General features: G+C 37.6%; 1 protein-coding gene across 1 annotated transcript in view; it reads right to left on the minus strand.

The window, feature by feature from the left end:
• Positions 1-21,168, minus strand: part of CD109 (CD109 molecule) — a 76,219-nt gene extending 55,051 nt beyond the window's left edge. The window contains exons 1-7 of the mRNA XM_039346638.1: positions 20,182-21,168; positions 19,353-19,513; positions 5,165-5,193; positions 2,746-2,976; positions 1,602-1,727; positions 667-706; positions 83-164 (exon numbers count right to left, since the gene is read on the minus strand). Of these exons, the coding sequence (XP_039202572.1) occupies positions 83-164; positions 667-706; positions 1,602-1,727; positions 2,746-2,976; positions 5,165-5,193; positions 19,353-19,513; positions 20,182-20,291 (779 nt within the window). The 5' untranslated portion in view covers positions 20,292-21,168. The remainder of the gene's footprint in view (positions 1-82; positions 165-666; positions 707-1,601; positions 1,728-2,745; positions 2,977-5,164; positions 5,194-19,352; positions 19,514-20,181) is intronic.
• Between the last annotated feature and the right edge of the window lie 1,805 nt (positions 21,169-22,973).

A 22,973-nucleotide genomic window follows, 5' to 3' on the forward strand; every position in this document is an offset into this window, starting at 1 on the left:
ATAATTTACTCCAGCATTGCAACCTTTTTATATCTGAAACATAGATAAGCTCTCAATGCCATAATATTTACTTTTTACTTACTTTGCTGTAATAGTGCCATTCAACCTACTTTGCATAGAATAATACATAGGTGTTATTAAAGAGACTTCAAACTTTGGTAGCCCTGAAAAAAACCAAAAGCAACAATTAAAATTACATAATGGAGAAACTGAAGCAACTAAAATATTAAGTTTGAGTGCTCCTCTATTATATATTTATTATTCAAGGAAGACCTCATTACATGAATGAATGGATAGATCTCAGAATGACTTTTGGTTTTGCAAACTGTAAAAGATAAATTTAACATTACAAACAACTGGATACTCAAAGCTAGATCTGATCTTGTTCATATTAGAAGATAATCATGATTATTTACAGTAAGTCCACCCAAGTGATTTCAGCTGGTTTACTCTAAGAATTACTGTCAGGATCCAAATTATTAAACTTTATGCTAAACAGTCTTGCAATCTGAGTATTATAATTTCCATGTTTTTTTAAATGGTAAGTAACATTCTGGATTTCAGTTTTGTGGAAAATCACTACCTTTCTAAATTTAAAACTTCATTCACCTTCTTCTAAAAGAATTATAAGCACCAGTTTTTAAAGAGCAGCCGGTCATCACTTACCATATTCCACTACAGAAAATGATTGATGATAGGTTTGATCCTATGGAGACACAAGCAAACATAAAAGTCAATGAAAATCATATTGAATTCCTTTGGTTTACTGAATCTAAGGTAAAACCTTGTTCAAAATTATCTTGACCACTTAAGAATAAATGCAGGCTGAGATACAATTTTTAAAAAGTGACGCTTTTTTCATGGTAGTTTCATTTTCAACAATCAAGAACCAAGCTCCTTAAATTTACTAATGAATTATTCAGATTACAAAAATGTGAAAAGGGTACCATCACTTCTTAAATCACAAGTAGGCGGTCTGTGATCCTGGGTCAACTCTGGAGTCTTTAGAGCAAGGGTGTCAAATTCAATTTCATTGAGGGCCGCATCAGCATTGCGGTTACTCTCAGCGGGCTAGGTCGGTGTGGCCAGGGTGGGTGCGGCTTACTGGGTGGGTGTGAATGGAGTGGGTGTGGGCGTGGCCAGCTCTACATCATTTGCGTCAAGGGGGCCTGTGGGGGCCTGGGCAGGAGTGGGATAGATCTGTGGGTCTCTGGCAGAAGGAGGTGGGACCAGGGCAAATGCTAAGGCATGGTCCACTGGAGGAGCCTCACTATTCCTCTCAGGCCACGCAGTCTTATGGAGCTAAGACTGAATGTGTTTCAGCATAGATGGCCACCACAAAATTGTACATTGGTTCCCGGCCAGCCTGGGCCAGGGCCAAGGCAGCGGGGGCTGTTCCCTCACTGTTTCCAGGATGGCTTCGTAGGCTACATGAAACCACTTTGTGGGCCACATCTGGCCCCCGGGCCTTTTGTTTGACAAGTCTGCTTTACAGCTTAATCTAGCCCCATCCACTTTGCTCCTCCTTAAATTAAAGCTGTTCATCATCAAAAGGTTGCCCGCTTCTACTTTAAATATAAACACATCTTATTTATACTCACATTTACTTGAGCCTCTATAGACCAATCACCCAAGGGAGGATATTTGGATAATTTGAACTGCTTAACGATCTTGCCCAGTTTTCCGTTCTCTGTCAACCATTGCTGAATCAAATTTCGCTGAGGATCCTTACAAAAGTATATGTTAAATTACTGTATATATTCAAAATACAGAATTTAGTGCAATGCATGACTGCTAAAATAGGTTCATGGCAACAAAGTATGCTTCAGCAGTAAATATCCATCTAGAAAACATGGCCATCAATTCTACTATATAATCAAAAAGGCTGCAGATGTTAAGATTAGAAGTTCCTGTAGCAATAGGAGTTAATTTTCAGAAATGTTTTCATTTTATCATTATCTGACAATGAATTTCATCAATGCAATTGTTTTTGGGGGGGGCAGATTTCATTTCTGAAGAAAAATCTCATCTGTTACCAAATTCTTATTTAGGAATAGATTGTTTAACCATAACATATCAAAACCAAATAGCTATATTATGGCTTGCTGTACATTGCATATCAGTGTACAGGCACTTTTTCTGGTGATAAAGTATTTTCTACCCATGAATACATCTAAGGAATTCTCAACATTTTAGAATGATTCTTTTATGTCACCCAGAGTCCTGCTGTTTGAGTTGTGCGGCCATATAAGCAGTGGTGGGATTCAAATATGTGAACAACCGGTTCTCTGTGTGGATGCCACTTCCGGAAGTCCATTCTGGGCCCAGGCAACAAAAAATTAGCTACCGGTTCTGCCGAAGTGATGCAAACCAGCTGAATTCCACCACTGCATGTAAATGCTTTAAATAAATATATAAATAATGAAAGCTAATACTTTCCAAGAGTCTCTTGCCTCTCACTCCCTTACTATAGCTCTTTTCAAAAGAGCAATAAATTTTACCCTGAATTTACATCAATTGTATTCTAAAACATAAATTTAGCTTGGATGAACATATCATTTGAACCACTGTGCGAACATCTATATTCTACAGTATGTACAAAATACAAATAGATATTTATTTTGAATGTCTTTTACAAGAAATCACCTTCCTGCTGCTATACCTTGGTGTGAATGCACAAGAGTCATTTTCACATATTTCACATGAAACCTCTTCTTTGCCAAATAATTTTAAACCTATGCTTACCCGAATGTATATATTTACAGGGGTACTGTATGGTTTGAGGTCAGAATGCAGAGTAACAACCCGTATTTTCACATCTTGTCCTGGTTTATACATTGTCTTGTCAGTCTGGATGAAGACTGAAAAACTTTTACTTGCAAATGGCAGTGACGTTTGATTAGAAAACAGCAGTTGTCCTTTTGAATATCCATTCACTAATAACTCATAATTGGCATCAGTACTGCCCAATGGGAGCTGAGGAAGAAAATTCATTTCATTACCATTGCTATTGTTTTATTTATTTGATTTTTTTCAAATCCCACCTTTATTATTATTTGTAAATAATGGCAATAATGACTAATGCTCCTGCCTCTCCTATTTTCCCCACAACAACCACCTTGGGAGGTAGGTTGGTCTGAGAGCGTGACTGGCCAAAATCATCCAGCTGGCTTTCAACCTAAGGAGGTACTAGAACTCACAGTCTCCTGGTTCCTAAGACAGACACCTTAACCATTAGGCCAGGGGTCTCCAATCTCGGGCCGTGGACCGGCACCAGGCTGTGGCATGTCAGAAACTGGGCTGCGCAAATAAATAAATTCCCATCCATGGGATGCAGGCAGCATGCAAAACCACACACAGAACTGGTTCTAGTCATTTGAGACATGGGGGAACAGGTGACTGGAAGTCAAAATCTATATATACATTAAGATTATGAGGCTAAGCATTAACCTGCACTGCCTAGTTGCTCTGGCACCAGAACAGACAGGCATTTTCTTCTGAAGGGCAGAAAGAAATGAAATCCCTCTCTACTAATTTCCTATTTACCTTCCAATCAACCTCAAGTCCTGTTTCTCTGCTTCTGAAGTACATTTCCCCCCCTCTTGTGTTGGCAAAACCATAGACTTAGAATTGATTTGAAGCTGGAATATCATTTGTTGGGAATTAAACAGATCCAAATTTTCTCACACCACATACATTAACTAGCTGCTTAGCGCTTCACTGACACTATTGTTAATTTTCACAACCTTCCCCGCTCCCCAAAATAACTGAGTGTATACAATGTATGGCATTCCTCTCACAAGATGTGCCTGAGGAAACACACTGTGATTTACACAAGTTTATGCAATAAGAAACCTATTAGGGCAGGGATATCAAATTTTAATAGTTATGAGTGGTGTAGGAGGGTTCATTCATTACCCCAAGATATTGTAGTCATTTCATACATTGATAAAACTCTCTAGACTCTAGAGAATCGAAAATGGATAAAATGAAGAATATCTTTCTATGCCATTAAATGTACATTTATTAAATCAAAAATTCTCCACCGCAAAACTAAGCTTCTGGCAATGCTGTGAAACAGAGCCGTGTCACTTTGCCATTTAGCTGCCAGCATTTTTCATTAACCAGAACACCAATATTTGGCTTTGTTCCTGGGCTAATATGTCCTATTATTTTCAAAACCATATTCGGGATGATCATGAACTAGGAAGTCCAACTTGGGACCGCCCAAATTCTTTCTTCTTTCTCTTTGCTGAAAAGAAAAATCTTTCCTTTTGTTTTTTTTCTTGCTCGTTTTTCATTTTTGCTTCCTCTTTCCCTTTTTAGCAGAGATCCTACTTGCTTGCATAGTGACTGGCTGTCTCTTCCACTCATTGCTTGGCAAGAGACTCTTGCTTGGCAAGAGACTCACACATTCCTAGACCTAGCTCATCTTTCTTTGCCAAGCCTCACTTTCCAGCCACTACTACTGGTAGCTGCACATGCCTGACACATGCCTGACACCGGGGGCCTTGGGGCACCAACTGTGCAGCATGGTTGACTGGGCCCTGCTGTTGCCTTCAGACTGCTGGTCAGACCAAGGCAAGCCACCAGGACTTCCCATGGCTTGCTTTGCATATTAGATAGCATTTTCAGTGTCTATACAGTATTTCAAAAGCCATGCGTGTTGTACCATAATATATACTTTTTTAAAAAAACATCCTCCTCTCAATTTAACTTATCAGGTTCATATTATACTTTTTTTTCCAATTAGTCTAAACAATTAAACTTATTGCCCAAATTCAGCAGTAACATTTTGCCTTTGCATGTAGAATATAAGGAATTTCCAATGAGGAAATAAAATGTTTTGGATATAAGTACAAATTAAATTTTTTGCATATTATTGCATTTCTCATCTTTTATTAATACACAATTTTGTTACATTGAGTACCTATTGGTGTTTGCTCATAACTTGAGTACGCATTTAAGACATTCAAACTGAAATCCCAGATTCTTCTGAGCTGGCACTCAAACTAATTATTAATCTAAAGAAACAAAATAACACTTACACATTGATTACTAATTTGGAGCTATAAAATATAACCAAGTTAGCCAAATCAAAAAGCAAATAAAAGTAATGCTGGAAACATATGGTTTATATTTCTAGTATTTTAAGAGTACTTACAGATGGAAGGACTAGTGTCCCAAAGGAATCTATATTTTTGGGGGGGGGAGAGAGAATAAGGAAAAAATTCAAAGATTGCACACATCCATATGCCAGATATTCCCCCTATTCAAGCATGAGTTCTTTATATTGCTTATTTAAATATATGATCCCAGAAACATTCTTTTTAAAAATACTGAATAGAATATTCAGCCAATAAAACTACTTAAGATGAAATTAAGAAATTAACCTAAATTTTAAACAGCAAGAACATACAAGTAGCTTTCAACTTACAACCAGTCGCCTAGTAACCGTGTGAAGTTACAAGAGGCTTATAACCCACTTTCAGAGTTCTGACACCACCCCCCTCCCACAGTCATGTGCAAGTATTTTGGCTGCTTGGCAATCAGCCTGCATATATGTCCATTCACAGGGCCCATGGTCACATGATGATGGGACAATTTGTGATTGTTTTGTTGGAAACTAGTGTTTACTTCCAGTTTCTGGAAAAATCTAACCTAGTTAACGGGGGCTCACTTAAACATTGTAGTGTTTGCTTAACAAGCACAGCATTCACTTTACAACCGCTGAATTCGCTTTTAACAACACTGCAAAAAAGATTGTTAAAAAAAGGTTGTCATGTGGTGACTCACTTACAACCATCATCACTTATGAGCATAATTGGACTACCTGTAAAAAATAAAAGAGTTTAACAACAGGCTTCCTCTTTTCTGATCTACCATAAAAAGGATAGTTAAGGAAGCCATTTTCTATTCAGCCTGCAGGAAGGAACTTTCTCAGACATTACTCATATAGCCAGAGTCCACTCTATGACAAGGAAGTTGTGCTAAGTTTCTGGTTCCTTCCTAATATAATGCAATTATGCTACTCCCACCTTACTACTATACACTGAAAAAACAATTCAGTTTTATGTACTTGATCTAGTCACAAAATTTTATTCAAGTCTGAAGGAAAAATAAAAAAAGACCATGTTCCATTTGTGGGGGTATGATGGAAATAAAGATCTGAAAGCAATATGTATGTCCATGAATAAGCAACGTCATTTGGGTGAGGTTAATCACATGCACAGAAGAGTATGAATGATATACAGAGAGAAGCAGAATTATTCAGATAAGTAATGCTTTTTAGCACGTCACGCTGTTATTTTTTTTAAATTAAATGAATAAAAAAATTGGACATTAGGGCAATGAGACCACTAAAGTATAAAGCCAAAAGTCACAGCAATATTCAGCCCCAAAACATCATATTGCCTACCTTTAATCTAATTTCCACTGAAAACTACTCAAAGGCCCAGCTGTTAGACAACAAAATAATTTTAAACAATATACGAGGGGCAAGAATTTAAAAACAAATTTTCAAAAGCAGAATTGATTTGTGGTCTTGTCCCTTTGAACTAATTGCATAATTCCTACAGATTTCTAATGACAGGCATTTAATATTTGTTTGATTTTGAAATGTTACTCTTCAATTCTTTTTATCTGCTATGCAAAGTATTACCAACAAAACTGCAATGTTAGCTTAAGGAACAATAATGAAGCTCAAAACCAGAGCTTTTTAGTCATACCAATTATCCATGTTGTTTGGAAGTCAACTTTTACCTTGATTCATGTAATGTGATCACACTGTGCTATAATATACGTAACCAACATAGTTCCCATGGGCACATATGTTTGGGCAGACAACTCTCTTTGCTACCTCCATCCACCCCGCCCCCCACCCCACAATTTCTCTTCAATCAAATTCAACTTTAAAATTCTTTGCTAAATAAGAGAACACTGAACATAAATAGACTGAAAACTGAACTATGATTATGTTTGGATAGTGAGAGTAACCAACTGAGCGGATTTGGGATATAATAAAACTGGGAATGTAATAAAACATAGAAGCCACAGCAGGAAAAAAAAACAGCAGTGTCCATCTTTTGCCTTTATCAATCTAACCCTATCTGCACTGTCAGTCCCTCATACAGATTCCTCCGTCTCCAATAAATGTGTACATAAGCTACACCTATGTTCACACATACACATACTAGAAGCCATACTCTATAAAAGACTAAAGCCAAGATGAAAATTTATATGAATTGTAGTAATTAATATTAATAGGGAATACGAGGGAAATAAATTAAACCAAATCATTAACAAAAATTGATTTTTTTAAAAAAATGGATCTCAGAAATATAATAAATTATATTCAGATTGTAAGGTCCCAATCCCTTACTTGAACTTGAGATACCATATCAATCTAATCAGATAACCCAAGCGGAGACTTCTTGGTCAAGCAGCATTTTATTTGATCAAATTAAGCATCTGGATAGCAAACAATCTGGAACACTGGCAGAGTTACATCCACACCTTAGAAAGTTAGTAGCCACACCTTAGAAAGTTAGTAGCATTGCTTTATAAACTTTGTTAAGACAATGAAAATCAGTCAACAGAGCCATTACATCATAAGGAAGACATCAATTATTCCTGTACACTGCCTTATTCCCATCTTCAGTACATTGCATCCATACACATGTTTCCCACGCTTGCATGAGATTTCCCTGGTGCAAAAGCCGATTACAAAAAGCAAGAAAGCAACAGTTAAACTAAATAATTTCTCTTTGTTCCAGAACCCTTCAAGATACATACACACATACGGGGGCGGGGCCAGCTGTCAAGACAAACAGGTGTGTTGAACGATTCTCCGGATCGTTTTCCCCCGCTTTCAACCATTTGACGGACTTTTCGGGGTCCCAGGTTCCTTGGAGGGGGACCGGAAAATAAGACATGTTCTGAGGAGCGATCTCTGGCGGCGGCCGTGACCAGCGAACTCAGAAGAAGCCTTGGAAAAGTCAAGCGGAGGAAGGAGACAGCCCATAATGGCGGCCGCAAAGAAATGACAGCTGACAGCTGGACGAAAGACAGCAGCGAAATAGCGGTGACAGATCCAGCGAAAATTAATCCTGACAGTAATCCTGATGATTCAGTGGAAGTGATCCGGGGCAAAAGAACCTGCCGGAGGATTTCCAAGGAAGTACAAAGGAGCCCAGAAGAGTGAGAAGAGAGAAAGTCGTTCTCTTTTCTTCTCTCCTGAAATAGCGGCAAGAAAAAAGTTTGGGCATAGAAGGGTTGCTTGCATTGTGGAATTGTACTGGCTGGAGAAACTCAAAGTGAAGAGGAGTTTCTTTTTTTTCTCAAAAAAAAAGAGAAGGAAAGTCTAATCACGAGAGGCAAGTGCACTTCAAAGCTATAAAGTGAAAGTGCTGACGAAGCCGAGGAGGTAGACATTTTGAATTAAGACTGCAGGCTGAATACCAGAGATAAAGGCAAGAGAGATACCTGCTGGCTGAACAGAGAACAACTCTAGAAGGGGAAAAATAAATAAATAAAGAGGAAATAACAAACCTGTGACTTTAAAGTACACTTAGTTTTGTCTGCAAGTGTTAATTAGATATTTAATCAAAAACTCTCTGAAAGGAACTATAGGGGAAAATTATATGAGGAAATTGTGAGTATAGCAAGGGTGACAAATCATATATATTTATTGAACTTTTTGAAATCATTGACATCTATATTAACTAAAAGAATGATTGTTAATTATATATATATTGATAAGTCTATTGTGAATATTGATCGCTGCAAAATATTGGTGACCCAGATTTACAACCTAAATAATTTAATTTAATAATAAGTACCTAAAATTAATTAGTTAGCTAAGCGTCTATCTATGTTTGCTTTAAAACGCTTTAATATTCACTGTTAAGTATATTAATACCTGTATTTAATATATCTAATTGGCAACCTATCACTGTATACAAAACATAACATACTTAGATCTAATTGTGATAACCTTGATATACTGGAGAGAAACATAAAAATTGTAAATAAGTGGGGAGGTTGAAGAGTTGAGAAAGATGACAAGTATTCCCAATCTCACAAGCGTTGGAATAGGAAGGAAACAGACAACACAAACCATAACAATGGAACCAAGCCCAGCTAGGCAAAGATCTCTGGAAGAGGTGACACAAAGAAATAGAGCGAACTCATTTAAAGACCTACAATTAATGCTGCAATCAATGCAAGAGGTAATGTGTAAAAACCATGAAGACCTAAAAAAAGAAATTGGGAAAGTGAGAAATGACACAGGAGAACTTAAGGAAAAGATGCAGTCAATGGATGGGAAATTTGAGTGTTCTCAGCAACAGATTATGAAAAATGAATAAAAGCTACATGAAATGGAAGAAAGAATGGGAAAAGAAGAAAAGAGAGTAGATGAAATGAAAGGTTAACCCAGGCTAACAGAGAATTGAAATCAACAGTCATCTCCCTGGAATTAGAGAAGACTGCCCATAACCTACAGTTCCAAAACATCAGAGAGATGAAAGGCGAAGACCTAGCAGTGATGATGACAGACTTACTGGCGGGAGCTTTAAGGACCGGCAAAGAAGAGATGGAGAATGAAATTGATGAGATGTTTAGAATTCATACGAATTATGCGAGACGACATAATCTCCCTAGAGAAGTCCACATTAGATTGATCAAGAAATCTATTAGAGATGAGATATTATTTAGGACTAGAGACGACCCACTAGAATACTGAGGCAGGCAATTAACTGTACTCAAGCAAGTACCCAGAAGGGTGAGGGATTTAAGAAGACCCTACCAACGTATAACCTCCAAGCTGACAAGAAAAAATATTAATTTCAGATGGCTGGCATGGGAAGGGATTATGGTGGCAGGAAAAAAGGCTTCGACTAGATACAATTGATAAAGCAGAAGAATTTTATAGACAAAATTTGGTAGTGAGGAGAAGTTAGTGGAAAGAGAGATAAGAGAATAAGGTGAGATACTAGCGCAGGCTATAGAAGGAAAGGAACCACAAATTAAAGACAAGGGAGCTGGGAAAGGAAAGAATATAGATTATGAAAAAGATAATGAAAAATATGATGAGAATAGACTCAAAGAAGTTAAAGAGGTTACACCGACAAGAATGCTAGTGGAAAGAGAAAAGGAACCACAAGTTAAAGTCTAGACCGACAATAATAACAAGATCTAAATATAGATAAAGAAGCAAAAGAGGGAGCTGAGATTCTATCCTTGAACGTTAATGGCAATTCCCCACTAAAAAGGAAAAAATGTAAACAAACTTAGCAAGATGAATTTGGATATAATAATTCTACAGAAGTCCATATAAAAAAACAACATCATTGCCCCAAATTGGGGAATATGTTTGCATCACTGTCACAACAAAAAAAGGAGGAGTTGCAGCATACATTAAAGAGGAAATTCTGATGAAACAAATTTACGAAGATGAAGATGGTAGAATTCTAATAATAGAAGCAATATTGAATAAAATAAAAATAGCTCTCATGGGAATCTATGCCCAGAATGAAGGGCAGAAACAATTTTATAAAAAATTACATAGTATCATTGGTGAGTTTGAATATGACAATATCTGTTTAATGGGAGATTTTAATGCAATTGCGGATAGACGCTTAGATTATAAAAGTAGTAAGATTAGAAAAGGAATTAGAAGAACATTACCTAGTACCTTCCTTAAAACGGTGGAGAAGTTTAATATCCAAGATATCTGGAGGGAGAGGAATATAGGGAAAAAGCAATATACTTATTATTCAGGTCAACATCTATCATGTCCAGAATTGACATGGCGTGGCTGTCAGCAGATTTAAATTCAGAAGTGGAAGACATTACAGTTGATACGAACTCCTGGGCAGACAACAATCCAGTCAGAATTAGATGGAGAGGACAAACGAAAATAAGGAGATGGACTTTGAAAAGAGCAATTTTAAAACATAAAGAATTTAAATTGAAAATGGAAGACCAAATAAGCCTGTTTTTCCAGATGAATAAAAAGGAAGATACAAACTGCCAAAATTTATGGGACACAGCCAAAGCCTACATGAGAGGTGTTGCAATTGCTTATATGACCAGGAAAAATAAAATCAAACTACAGCGACAAAAAAATCTAGAAGAACTTAGTAGAGCTGAGAAAAAACTACAAAATAAACCACAAAGATGTGACTTGAAGCAACAAATAGACCTAATTAAACACAAGATAAATACCATTGAAAAGGAAGAACTGGTACAGCAAATAAAACGCACCAAGCAAAAATTTTTTGAAAACGCTAACAAACCAGGGAGATGGTTGGCTTACGGAATAAAGAAACATAATGATAAAAAGAGGATTAGTAAACTATACAATGAAGAAGGTGACATTGTATACCAGAACAAAGGGAAGAAAATTGTGGCCTATGAGCTCTACAAGAAATTATACAAACATGAAGAATGGAAAAATAAAGATGATATACTAAAACACTTGCAAACAGCTGAATTACCGAAAGTTCCAGAAGAGATCAAAAATATGTTGAATAAAGAGATTATACCTCTAGAATTATCAGAGGCAATTAAGAAACAAAAAAACAACAACGCCCCAGGTCCTGACGGTTTACCAGCAGAAATATATAAAATTTTACAAGAATCTTTAAGTCCAACATTAATAGAACTATTCAATGAGGTCCTAAAAAATGCAAAAATACCGGCTTCATGGGAAGACACAATCATTACACTGATTCCCAAGGAAAACTCAGATTTGGCGTTTATTAAAAATTATAGACCTATCTCATTACTAAATTCGGGTTACAAAATTTTTATGGCCATAATGGCTGAGAGACTTGAAAGATTCTTAGTAGAATTTATACATACATATCAAAATGGCTTTTTACACAAAAGATATATAAGAAATAATGTTAGGATTGTATTAGATGTATTGGAATACTATGAGGTTCATAATGAAAAACAAATGGGACTAATTTTTCTTGATGCGCAAAAAGCATTTGATAATGTTAAATGGGACTTCATGCTGAACCAATTGGTGTATATGGATTTTGGGGAGAATTTTATAAATATGTTTAAAGCAATCTATTCCAAACAGGCAGCTAAAGTTATAGTTAATAGAGATACAACTGAAAGTTTTCAAATTCAAAAAGGCACAAGGCAAGGTTGTCCATTATCTACGTTACGGTTTGTACTGTCCCTGGAGGTATTAATTAGAACGATTCAGAAAGATGAGCAAATCAAAGGATTGGAGATTAAGAGAGAAATATTTAAAATGCAAGCCTTTGCAGATGACCTTGTTTTTATAATTGAAGAGCCACTACAATCAGGGACAAGGCTAATGGAAGTATTGGGTGAATATGGTGAAAGAGCAGGCCTAAAGATGAATAAAGAAAAAACTAAAATGCTTGTTAAGAATATGACTAGAGCACAGAAAAATGAATTAGTTGATAGATTAGGCATTCAGATTACAAAGAAAATAAGATATTTAGGGATACAATTAACAGCTAGATGTGCCACACTTAAAGGAGAAATTATGACAAATTAATGGAGCAGATTAAAATTGATTTGGATAGGTGGACAAATCTACAGCTTTCTTTTATGGGAAGAATCGCTGTAATTAAAATGAACATGATACCCAAAATACTATTTTTGTTTCAATGCATACCGATCAAATTAGATAAGGAATTTTTTTGAAATTTTAATCAAATCATACTCAAATTTATTTGGCAAGGGAAAAAATCAAGGATTAAATTAAAATTATTGCAAGATTCTAAAAATCGGTCTTCCGGATTTGGAAAAATACAATCAAGCTACAATATTAATATGGGTGCGGGACTGGATACAATTGAAAAATAGGAGATTATTAAGATTGGAAGGTCATGATATGCAGATTGGGTGACACGCCATATTATGGGATGAGAAATACAAGGTTCACCAGTACTTCCAGAGGCATTATATAAGACGTGCGCTAATAGATGTGTGGGTTAAAATTAGGCAACAAAATTATATGCAAATTCCTAATTGGATTTCAACATTGGAAATGCATATACATCCAATGTTCATACAACTAGGGAAAGTAATAACGTATAAAAATATATTAGACTAGAGAGGAGAATTGTAATCAAGGAAAAAGCTTCAAGGTGAAGGGATAGAATTGGAATGGTGGGCATATCTCCAATTGCAATCAAGATATAGGAAAGATAAAAAAGATTGAGGTATAAAAACAGAGCTGACGGAGTTAGATAAAATATTACTAGGAAGCGAGGACAAAATGATTAAAAGAATATATCATTACCTTCTAGACCAGGCAATGTATGAAGAGCAGGTCAAGAAACTATGTTAACATGAAGTAAGGATTTCGGCTTTAATATTGATCTGCATATCTGGCAAGAATTGTGGGAAAGAAACAGGAAACTTACTTTAGCTACTTCTTATAAGGAAAACCTCTATGTTTTACAGATGGCATTTTCCATCTACGAGGTTAGCCAAAATGGGCCCAAATCTTTCACCTATATATTGGAAATGTAAAATAGCAATAGGGACTCATTACCACATGTGGTGGGAATGTCCTAAAGCCTGTGATTATTGGAATAGGATAAGAAAATGGCTGAAAGAAATATTAATGTAAGAGATAGATCTAAAACCTGAACTCTTTTTATTGGGCATAACCACAGAGAAATATGATAAGGGGATAGCCTACTTGATGTTGCACATCTTGACCATTGCTAGACTGGCGTATGCGCAAAAATGGCGCAAAAATGGAAGAACAAAGAAACTCCTTCAGATGAAGAGATACTGCATAAAATACTATCTTGCGCTGAAATGGACAGGCTTATGATGGAACTGAAAAATAAAAGCGATCAGAATATTCTGAAATCTGGGATAAATTCTACTATTGGTGGGAATCGAGGATGACTGTTGGAGTTATAGATTAGCAACAAGATGGAAATATATATATAATCTTGTATAAAAAAATTATATGTATTTATAGAGACAAAGAATTGAATGTAAAAAGAGAAATAATTTGATAGAAATGTTCAAACTGGAAGGTTACGTCATGTCCAATGTTTTCTTTTTTTAATTGTATTATAAATTAAAAAACTTTTTTTTAAAAAAAAGATATATACACACATACATATAAACATGCATACCATATGTTTAATTCATTTATTGTACAAAATCAATATAAGTTACTATAGGGTTTTCAAAATGAAAAAGTACAAAAAGGTCATACCATAGGTTTTTGAAAACCCTACAATACCTTATATTAATTAGATAAAGAGATTAACAATTTATTAATAGCCTGGATCAGGGTCCAACAAAGGGTCAATTCACTGGTAGATTTTTGTGCAAGGTACAGAAGATCAACCTCGGGATTAGGCTCTGTTCCATGAAATCCTAGGGCTCCACAAGAACTTAATGGATTTCTGTGAGGGACTAAAAAAAAACCTAAGTGAAACACAGCCAATTTTCTGTCATTAGAGGTTTGCCTCTTGATCAGGGGCTCCTGGCTTTTCTTTTTAACTAGTGGTGTGAAAAAGATCTAATACTCCTGGGTCCAGATGACTAAACATTAGTGACACAGCAATAAGGCTATTTTCCCCTGAAAAATTAGGCTTTTGAAATTTAGCTAATTTCTGTGGGAAAAAATGTCAATTGTGTAAAAGCCCTATTTCTGGTAATAAAAATAAATTCCTGCCCAATGTATTTCCTCAGAAGCATCCTATTCCATATTTCATAGAGAGTAAGGTGGTGCAATGGCAAGAGAGAAGCCCAAGCCAGTCACAGAAGTTCACTGTAACTTTAGGCTATTTGCCCCTTTTCAAGCCTGCCTGCCTCACAAGGTGTTGTGAGGAAAAAAAATGGGAGGATAGAGTGTTATGTATACTACATGGAAGTCCTGAACAAAAGGCACAATATAAATCTAACAAAAAAAATAATCTATCAGAGACTTTCAATTGCAAATTTGAAGGCAAAGATTATTCTGTGAGTTAATACTAAACAAAGAGGATATACAAGTTTATATATCTGAAACTAATATTTTGAAATGAGGAAAAAATGCGATTGAACCAGCTATTGTGGGCTTCTACTAACTCATTTGGTCCAGATTTTATCTCTGCAACTCTATCATCTTCCACGGTTTGGATAATATTTGAACCCAACAATTGGCCTATGGAATCCTTAACTGAGAGACTAAGATCCAGCCTAAACCTCAGCACTGGTCAGATGCTAGTGAATTCACATTCAAAATTTGGCATTGCACTTATAAATATCATTCATTTATAAAGAAGAAATTGGGCTCAATATATCAGAAAACTTTTATTATCTAGGTCAGGGCTTTTCAACCGGTAGTATGCATACCACCTGTGGTACTTTGCCACATGGCAGATGTATGCAACCATTCTAGAGAAGTGTAGCAGGGGAGGAGAATGAGCCAAAGCGACCCAAGTCTGAGGGAGAGGCAGCTGCAGCTACAGGACTGTCTGGCCTTGGCAGAAGCCCCAAGAGCCAGCAGGGCTCCAGCTGATTGGCTCCAGCTGATTGACGCTTCCTGAAGCAGTTCTGAGCTGTAGGTGAACTGAAGAAAAAGGGGGGAGAGGAGAGGCTTTAAAAGAAGGTGGTTTGGGCAGGAAAGGGGAAAAAAAGAAAGAAGCAACCTAGAACTAAGGAGAAACTTCCTGACAGAACAATTAACCAGTGGAACAACCTGCCTCCAGAAGCGGTGAATGCTCCAACACTGGAAGTTTTTAAGAAGAGATTGGACAGCCATTTGTCTGAAATGGTATAGAGTTTCCTGCCTGAGCAAAGGGTTGGACTGGATGACCTCCAAGATCCCTTCCAACTTTTTTATTATTATTATTATTATTATTATTATTATTATTATTATTATTATTATTATATTATTATTATAAAAGACAACAGGGAAAGGTTTAATCCCTTTAAACAAATGTAATTAGTTTTATCCCCTTTAACTGAGTCTATGACTTTTAGAAAGTTATCTTTGAAGGTAAACAGGCTTAATTTAAAGCTAAAGCTTTTTGCAATTGCCGGAGACTTTCAGTCTTGATTTGCAACATTGTGACACCTTGACACACCCTGAGGCAGCTTAAAGAACCCCCCCCCCCAGTTAATGTATTTCTTTATTTTGTGAGCCTTTCTTGCTTTGCACTTGATTCCTGTGTCTTTAAGGGTACAGGGAAGGAGTTGCGGGAGGGGTGCATTCTTACTACATTGTGCAAAGAGTTCAGAAGGGAGAGAGGAAGAAGGGCCGACCAGCTAGCTCAGGGGTCTACAAACTTAGCAACTTTAAGACCTGTGGACTTCAACTTCCAGAATTCCTCAATCAGCCATGATGGCTGAGGAATACTGAGAGTTGGTCCACAAATCTTAAAAGTGCCAAGTTTGAAGATCCCTGAGCTACCTGGTAGTGGTGCATATTAATAAACATGAATAAATTTATCATACATTTGTCAGTGTAAAAGGAAAGTGATTCAGCAAAGGAACACCACTGAAGAAATTAAAACTGGTACTTTTTTCCTTTTTTTCTACAGTTTGTAATATTTTATTATATTATAGAATAAAATACAAAAATACAAAAGCAAATACTAAGACACAGTGGGGAAGAAAAAGGGGGAAAATGTGAGGGGCAGAAGGGAAAAAGAGCAGACTTCCTCTGTTGCAGGTAATCATTGGTTAATGACCACTCGTTCAGCCACTATTCAAGGTAACAATAGCACTGAATGAGTGGTCCTTACAACCAATCCTCAAAGTTGCAGCACAAGCAAAGTCAATAAGGAAGACAGTAGGAAAGATTGCAAGTCACTGATAAGCCACTCAAACCATGCAGCAGTCACCCCCAGCCCTGCCACATTTACACCAGCCACTTATGTACCCTCCTAAACCCTGTAGCAGCCACCCCACTACACTTGCACCACACGAACAACCCATGCACCTCCACGTACCATCCCCCACCACTTACTGCTGATTAGCCTATTTGCAAACTGCCTGGGGCATGCAACTTCCTGCTGGCCTCCCCACTGATTTTGATGACCAGGAATTAGGGGACAGTATTAATTGTGAATACATATAGATGGTTTCTCTCTCTTTGGTCACTTGTAATCCTGGATTCAGGGTTAGGAAAGGATAGCAAGGACAACACCCAATGTCCTAACCCACCCAAGAACATATGATATCTTTAAGTAACACTCAAATGAGAACATGTTTAGCTAATTCTGCTTTCTCCCTTCTTATTTACATTATGTCAGACTTACTGGGTACAATCTTTATCTTATGTGTGTCAGCTTTGCTGGATGGGTTGCTTATGTAAGTATACAGAATAAATACAAGGATTTCTTGTCATTTGTTACTCCCCTCATTTAGAGGAGTCCGTCTCTATTCAGGTGAATAAACACGTAAAACTTAAAAGGCACTTTCTGGTTTCCTGTATTTCTTTAACCAGCAAAACCTCAGAACCTGCATATCAATTTTGCTTATTGGAAGCTGGCAAGAAATTGCACAGAAGTCCTCACTTAAAGACCTGTGAGCTTCACTTAAAGACATCAACAGAAACTTCTGGATTATCATCACTAAGTGATGTAGTCCTGTGATGTACTTTATAACCGTATCGCATGGGGACAGAAATTCCAGTGCCAATTTCCTTTGTTAATTGAGAACAACTTGTACTGTTAACAACCTCTGATTTTCTTAAACAAATTTCCTTTTTATTAATAAAATTTGCTTCACTAATCGTTGGTCAGGTCTGATTTTCATTCCTGGAATCAATTTCTCCAAAGGTACATAGTACAACTTCATCTTAAACGGGGAGACCCAACAGAAAAAGGAAGTTGCCAAGATGTGTTAGAAACAAATGGGAAAGATCCTAAGACAATTTTATATCCAGTTGGACACTGATTTTTTTTCTCAATTTGATCTGTTCCCAGTAATTTCCTTTGTATATGGAAACTCTCATACGTTGCAAGGCTACCATTCTTTGCTATGGTTTTGGAAAATAAGTTAATACTATTTTCAAAATGTATTTGAATGACTGACTCATTTGAAAATAGCTCACAGAGCTGCTATTCATTTGTTGCCAAGAGGTCATAAATCTTGCCTCTAAAGTTGTGTTCATGTTATAAAAACATTATATTTCTTCTTCTCCTGAGGAAATGCAATACAACACGCCCACACACATACTTAGTTTGTGAAAAGTATTATGTTGATACAAGAGATAAAGATTCTTAGCAAAAATCAATGCTTCTGAAAGTTAGCACTCTTCCTTTGTGTAAATCAATCAGAGGAACAACAGCTTCATCTCAGATAACACTCATAATAGGTGTTCCTCCATTTAATTCTTTGAAAGCATCAACTGCATACTAATCAAGCCATATTTCTTAAAAGAGATATTATTGCAAAAGATCTGCTCTCACTGAAATGAATGGGGGAAGGGGGGAAGGAAGGGGGGAAGGAAGTTTATAAAGCCACTTCTACCATTAGCCATTTATTATATATGGATAGCAACACTGCACAATAGAGTAAAAACTATGTTCATACATCTCTACTTAACTACATGTCCATCTTTATTCTTGAGTTGTTCTAAGCATACTCAGATTGGGTGGGGGGGATTTTCATTAGGATGAAAACTAAACCATTGGCATGCTGCCCTGACCTCATGGGATTGGTAACCACTCTATGTAAATTATTTGAAAGGGGACTTGTAGAAAGATCATGCAAAAGCATATTCTAACTTTATTTCACAGGCAGGTACTATATTAATAGGAATGATTCCTTATGCAACAAAGTCAAGGAAGAAGGTGAAGATAATGTATAGCTTTCTCTTCCTTTGGAATTCAAGACCTAATATGTATAAACTGCTAGTAACTCAGCAAATAACTATATTTATAATCCCATATAGATTACACCCCCATACCTTAGAGCAGTGTTTCCCAAACTTGACAATTTTAAGGCATGAGGACTTCAACTCCCAGAATTCCATAGCCAGCAACGCTGGCTGTGGAATTCTGGGAGTTGAAGTCCACATGCCTTAAAATTGTCAAGTTTGGGAAACACTGCCTTAGAGCATTTGTGAACATTTTTTAACTCAAATTGCTATGCACAGTTATTTCAACAAGACCCCATCTAACTGCCATCTTTGTCTGCCATCCTAAGCATGAATAATACATTTGGAATACGGTAAGAATTGAATAAACATGCTTAGGACTGTAATCATATAAGCTAATTACTGACACAAAGAAATTTTGAATCATGTTGGATAGTGAGATAGGTGACATGGAAATTTTAATAAATAAAATAAATAAATCTCATTGCATTCCAAGTCAAGGCAACCACCTCACCTCTCTGAAAGACTGCTTCTCCTTGTAATATGGATTTATTTGCCAAGAGTACTTGCGCTTGTATTCTAATGCTTGAAGGGTTTTCCTTTAAGAGCCAAACTCCAATAGTTAGATTTGCTCCAGGCCGGATTATTTTAGGAACTGCCAACAGGTATGTTGGTCTAGAAATCACAAAAAGAAATAAAAGTCTTGATACTTACTGACAGTTGTTATTAAAATATGTAATATTAGAATTTGCTATTGCTATCTATATGAACTAGAACAACTTTGAAAGAGCTAAGGCAACTCTGCAACAATTGCGTCTTTCTCTCATCAGCTATGCCATTTTTAATTAAGAGTTTCTTGAGGGGGGGGGTGAGCAAAATGAAAACAGAGGAGGATTGTACTATATATGGGAGGGAACTTGTTTGTATCCTTATACAATGCTGGATTAGGAAATGATTAAAACTTAAGCAACCGAAACCCCTCTGAGATATACTGAGCTAACGATATAGAAGCATAAGGAAGGAAGTTTTTCTCCAATAAGTACAAGAAAAATAATGTCTCCATAAGGATCTTTCCCCAGGCTTCTGGCCCAATATGCATTCATACCTGCATCATCTGCATCCAGAAAATTAAGCAGTTGTTTGGGCAACTTTAATTCAGTGCCTAAAGCTCTGCATTTTGGTCCAAATTAGCAAAATGCAAATTTAGGCCTCCCGTGGAGAACACAATACCCCCAAAAGATGCTTTCCCCAATTTTCTCTCCTCCCTCCGTGATTCCCCTTCTCAGTCCTTTCTTGTCTGCTAACCCTCCCTGCGCTCCCATTTTTATTTTATTTTTTCCTACCCAGCGTTAACAAGCGAGAAAGCAATCACGAAGCCCCAAATGAGAGGGAGGATGGGGAACAGCCAAGAGCTCCTCCGGGTAGCGGGAACAACTTCCAGTAAGAGCCGCATCTTCCTTCTGGGGAACCGGGCAGCCGAGCTGGAGACAACGGTGCTCCGCTGCACTCGCGGCGCTTCCTTGCCTTTTCGGGCTAATCGCGCTAATTCGGGAAGTGAAAGCAGCTCCTTGTGTCGAAACAGGGGTAGCGCCTTCTCCAAAGGCACAGCTCTCCTCCTCCGCCCCTCCTATTCCACTCGGAGGCTCCTGCCGAAATGAGGACAGGCCTTTATGCCCACGAGCCTTTCTCACCCTCCAAATGGAAAGGCCGGGGAGAGGGAGCTGGAGAGAAGGTAGGGCCGGCGGGGTTTTGTATTGTGCCTTTCTGCTCCACGAAGCCTGCTCTCTCGCTCCGGAGATTTGGCAAAACAGAAAGAAGTCGTAAGTTTTCAAGAGGTCCAGGGCAAGCCCAGCAGTTTAGGGAGAAAGATGCTGGATTCCTAGTAGGAGCAGTCTGATGGGTTGAATCAGAGATGAAAATACAGACTCCAGCAGAGGAATGTTCCCGCTTAGTTGGTTTGCAACAGGCTGCGACCTGCCTTGCTGAAGTTAGTAACTAGTCTTCAGTTTATTTGGAATATGGATCTAAGTGAATATGATCCGAGACATAAAGCTGACAGCCTAAGCTTAGCTCCTTGCCAGAAAGCTTGAGGGAGATAATTTATCAATTAGATTTTAAAACTCAGCTCCAGTTCTTTATGCTTTATTACCTTATTATTACAGTTCGTTGCACAATCAGCCAGATGTTTAAACTGAATTTTTATACATGGATTGAGTTCTTCCCAAGGATTTGGGATAGGAGATGTTTAATGATATGTAAAGGCATTGTTGCAGGATGTAAGACATCAGCATTGATCTACTAGCCTCCATTCTGTTATTTCTAATTCTGAATGTACTTTCCAGAACTGGTGTATTTTTTCTAGATATCCTCTTCTTATTGGACTGGATTTATAATAAAATATCATTTTTTATTTCAATCTTCCTATATTTGTGTAGGCAACTTTTTTTCCAGTAGTCCTGCAATTGGGGTCTGGAGTATTATGTGGCAAGTGCTCCTCTGTTTGAATACTATTTATCTGTCAAGTTTTGCAATATGTTATGGTGGATGCCAGTCAATGAAGGCGCTATCTAAAACATGGAGGGAATATGACTGAAGGTAGGTCACAGTTTCCTGTGGAATGGATAGCAAGATATTCATATACAATGGTGCTTATATGAAATGTCATAATTTTTTTCTGGACAGGTTTATTATTTTAGATGGCCCACAACTTATTTTTGGACTGCAACAGAATTAGTTTCTAATTGATTTGGCTTGTGGGAAATCATTCATTAATATGTCCATATTGATGAAGAGAATATTTTCTTACTTTGTGAAAGTGAGTTGTCCTAGGCCAGGGTTACTTTGCAGGAACCAATACTGTAGATAAGCTGCTTGGAACTTCTGCATCTGAACAGCATTTGGAAGTTGACATAAACTATACTGCCGTGATCATTTCAGACATCCCAATTCCAACATATACAGTATGTTTTGCTTAGCTATTTAAAAAAATGTATTGGACTAATTATTATTTTTTTAAAAAAAGAGCAAAGAAAAAAAAACATGCACCTAGCCTCAAATTCCATGGTCCTTATTGAGGCTGTTCAACTGCATTCTTTAGGTGTTTTTTTAAGAGCCCCAGGAGAGTGGATGGCACATTCATCTTTGGGAGAAATGCTATTACAGAAGGGAGGGGCAGCAACAGAGTAGGCGTACTTCCTTGATCCCTTGCAATGACAATGTTTAATTGAATGGATCTGGAACAATTGGGATAGATAGATGGTCCTTCAGATAACCAAGCCCTGTGCCTTGAAAGGCTTTAAAGGTGATAATCAGCACCTGGAATTGCACCCAGAAGCTGGCTAGCTACAAATACAGTTCACATAACAACAATGATATGTGATGTAATGACAAGGGCCCACTTCATCCCCTGTAAAGGTTTGCCATCGGCTCGAAGGCTAACCCGGCTGTTCCTGATGCACATCTATCGCTTACATGGGGCGCCCTGGCAGATCATCATGGATCGGGAGGTTCAATTCACAGCTCGCTTTTGGCACGAGTTCGTTCATTTCATCTGATTGTCCGAAGGGCTCAGTTCGGCATACCACCTTAGTACCAATGGGGCTGCAGAATGGGCGAATGCAGAGGTGGAGCGGTATCTACGGCGCTATGTGTCCCACCAACAAACAGACTGGGTGGATCTGGTGGTGTTCGCAGAGGTCACTTACAACAATGCAGTGCATAGCAGCACCTTTCAGGTGGTGCAGGGCAGGGACTTTGTCCCCATACCGGAGTACAGCCAAGAGAGTCCCATACCGTGCCAACCCAGTGAGTGGATGGCACAGTGAAGGAAGTATGGGGGGTAGTCAAGGAAGCCTTAGCGAAAGGAAGGGATACTGCTGAGGTACAGGCTGATAAGAAATGAAGGGCCCAGAAACCGTTCCAGGTAGGCGATCTGGTCTATTATCCACAAAGTATATACAGCTACAATTTCCATGTAAGAAACTAGCACCAAAGTACCTTGGGCCTTTTCAGGTCACCCAGGTAATCAACCTGGTGGCCGTGCGTCTACACTTACCTAGGTTTCAGGGTAAAATACACTTAGTGTTCCACAGCAGCCTATTAAAACCGGTGGAGGGATCGTCCTGTACACACCTAG

This window comes from Crotalus tigris, unplaced genomic scaffold, assembly GCF_016545835.1.
Source record: "Crotalus tigris isolate CLP2741 ecotype Arizona unplaced genomic scaffold, ASM1654583v1 scf7180000018016.4438896, whole genome shotgun sequence".
In the NCBI taxonomy this organism is placed as follows: domain Eukaryota; kingdom Metazoa; phylum Chordata; class Lepidosauria; order Squamata; family Viperidae; genus Crotalus; species Crotalus tigris.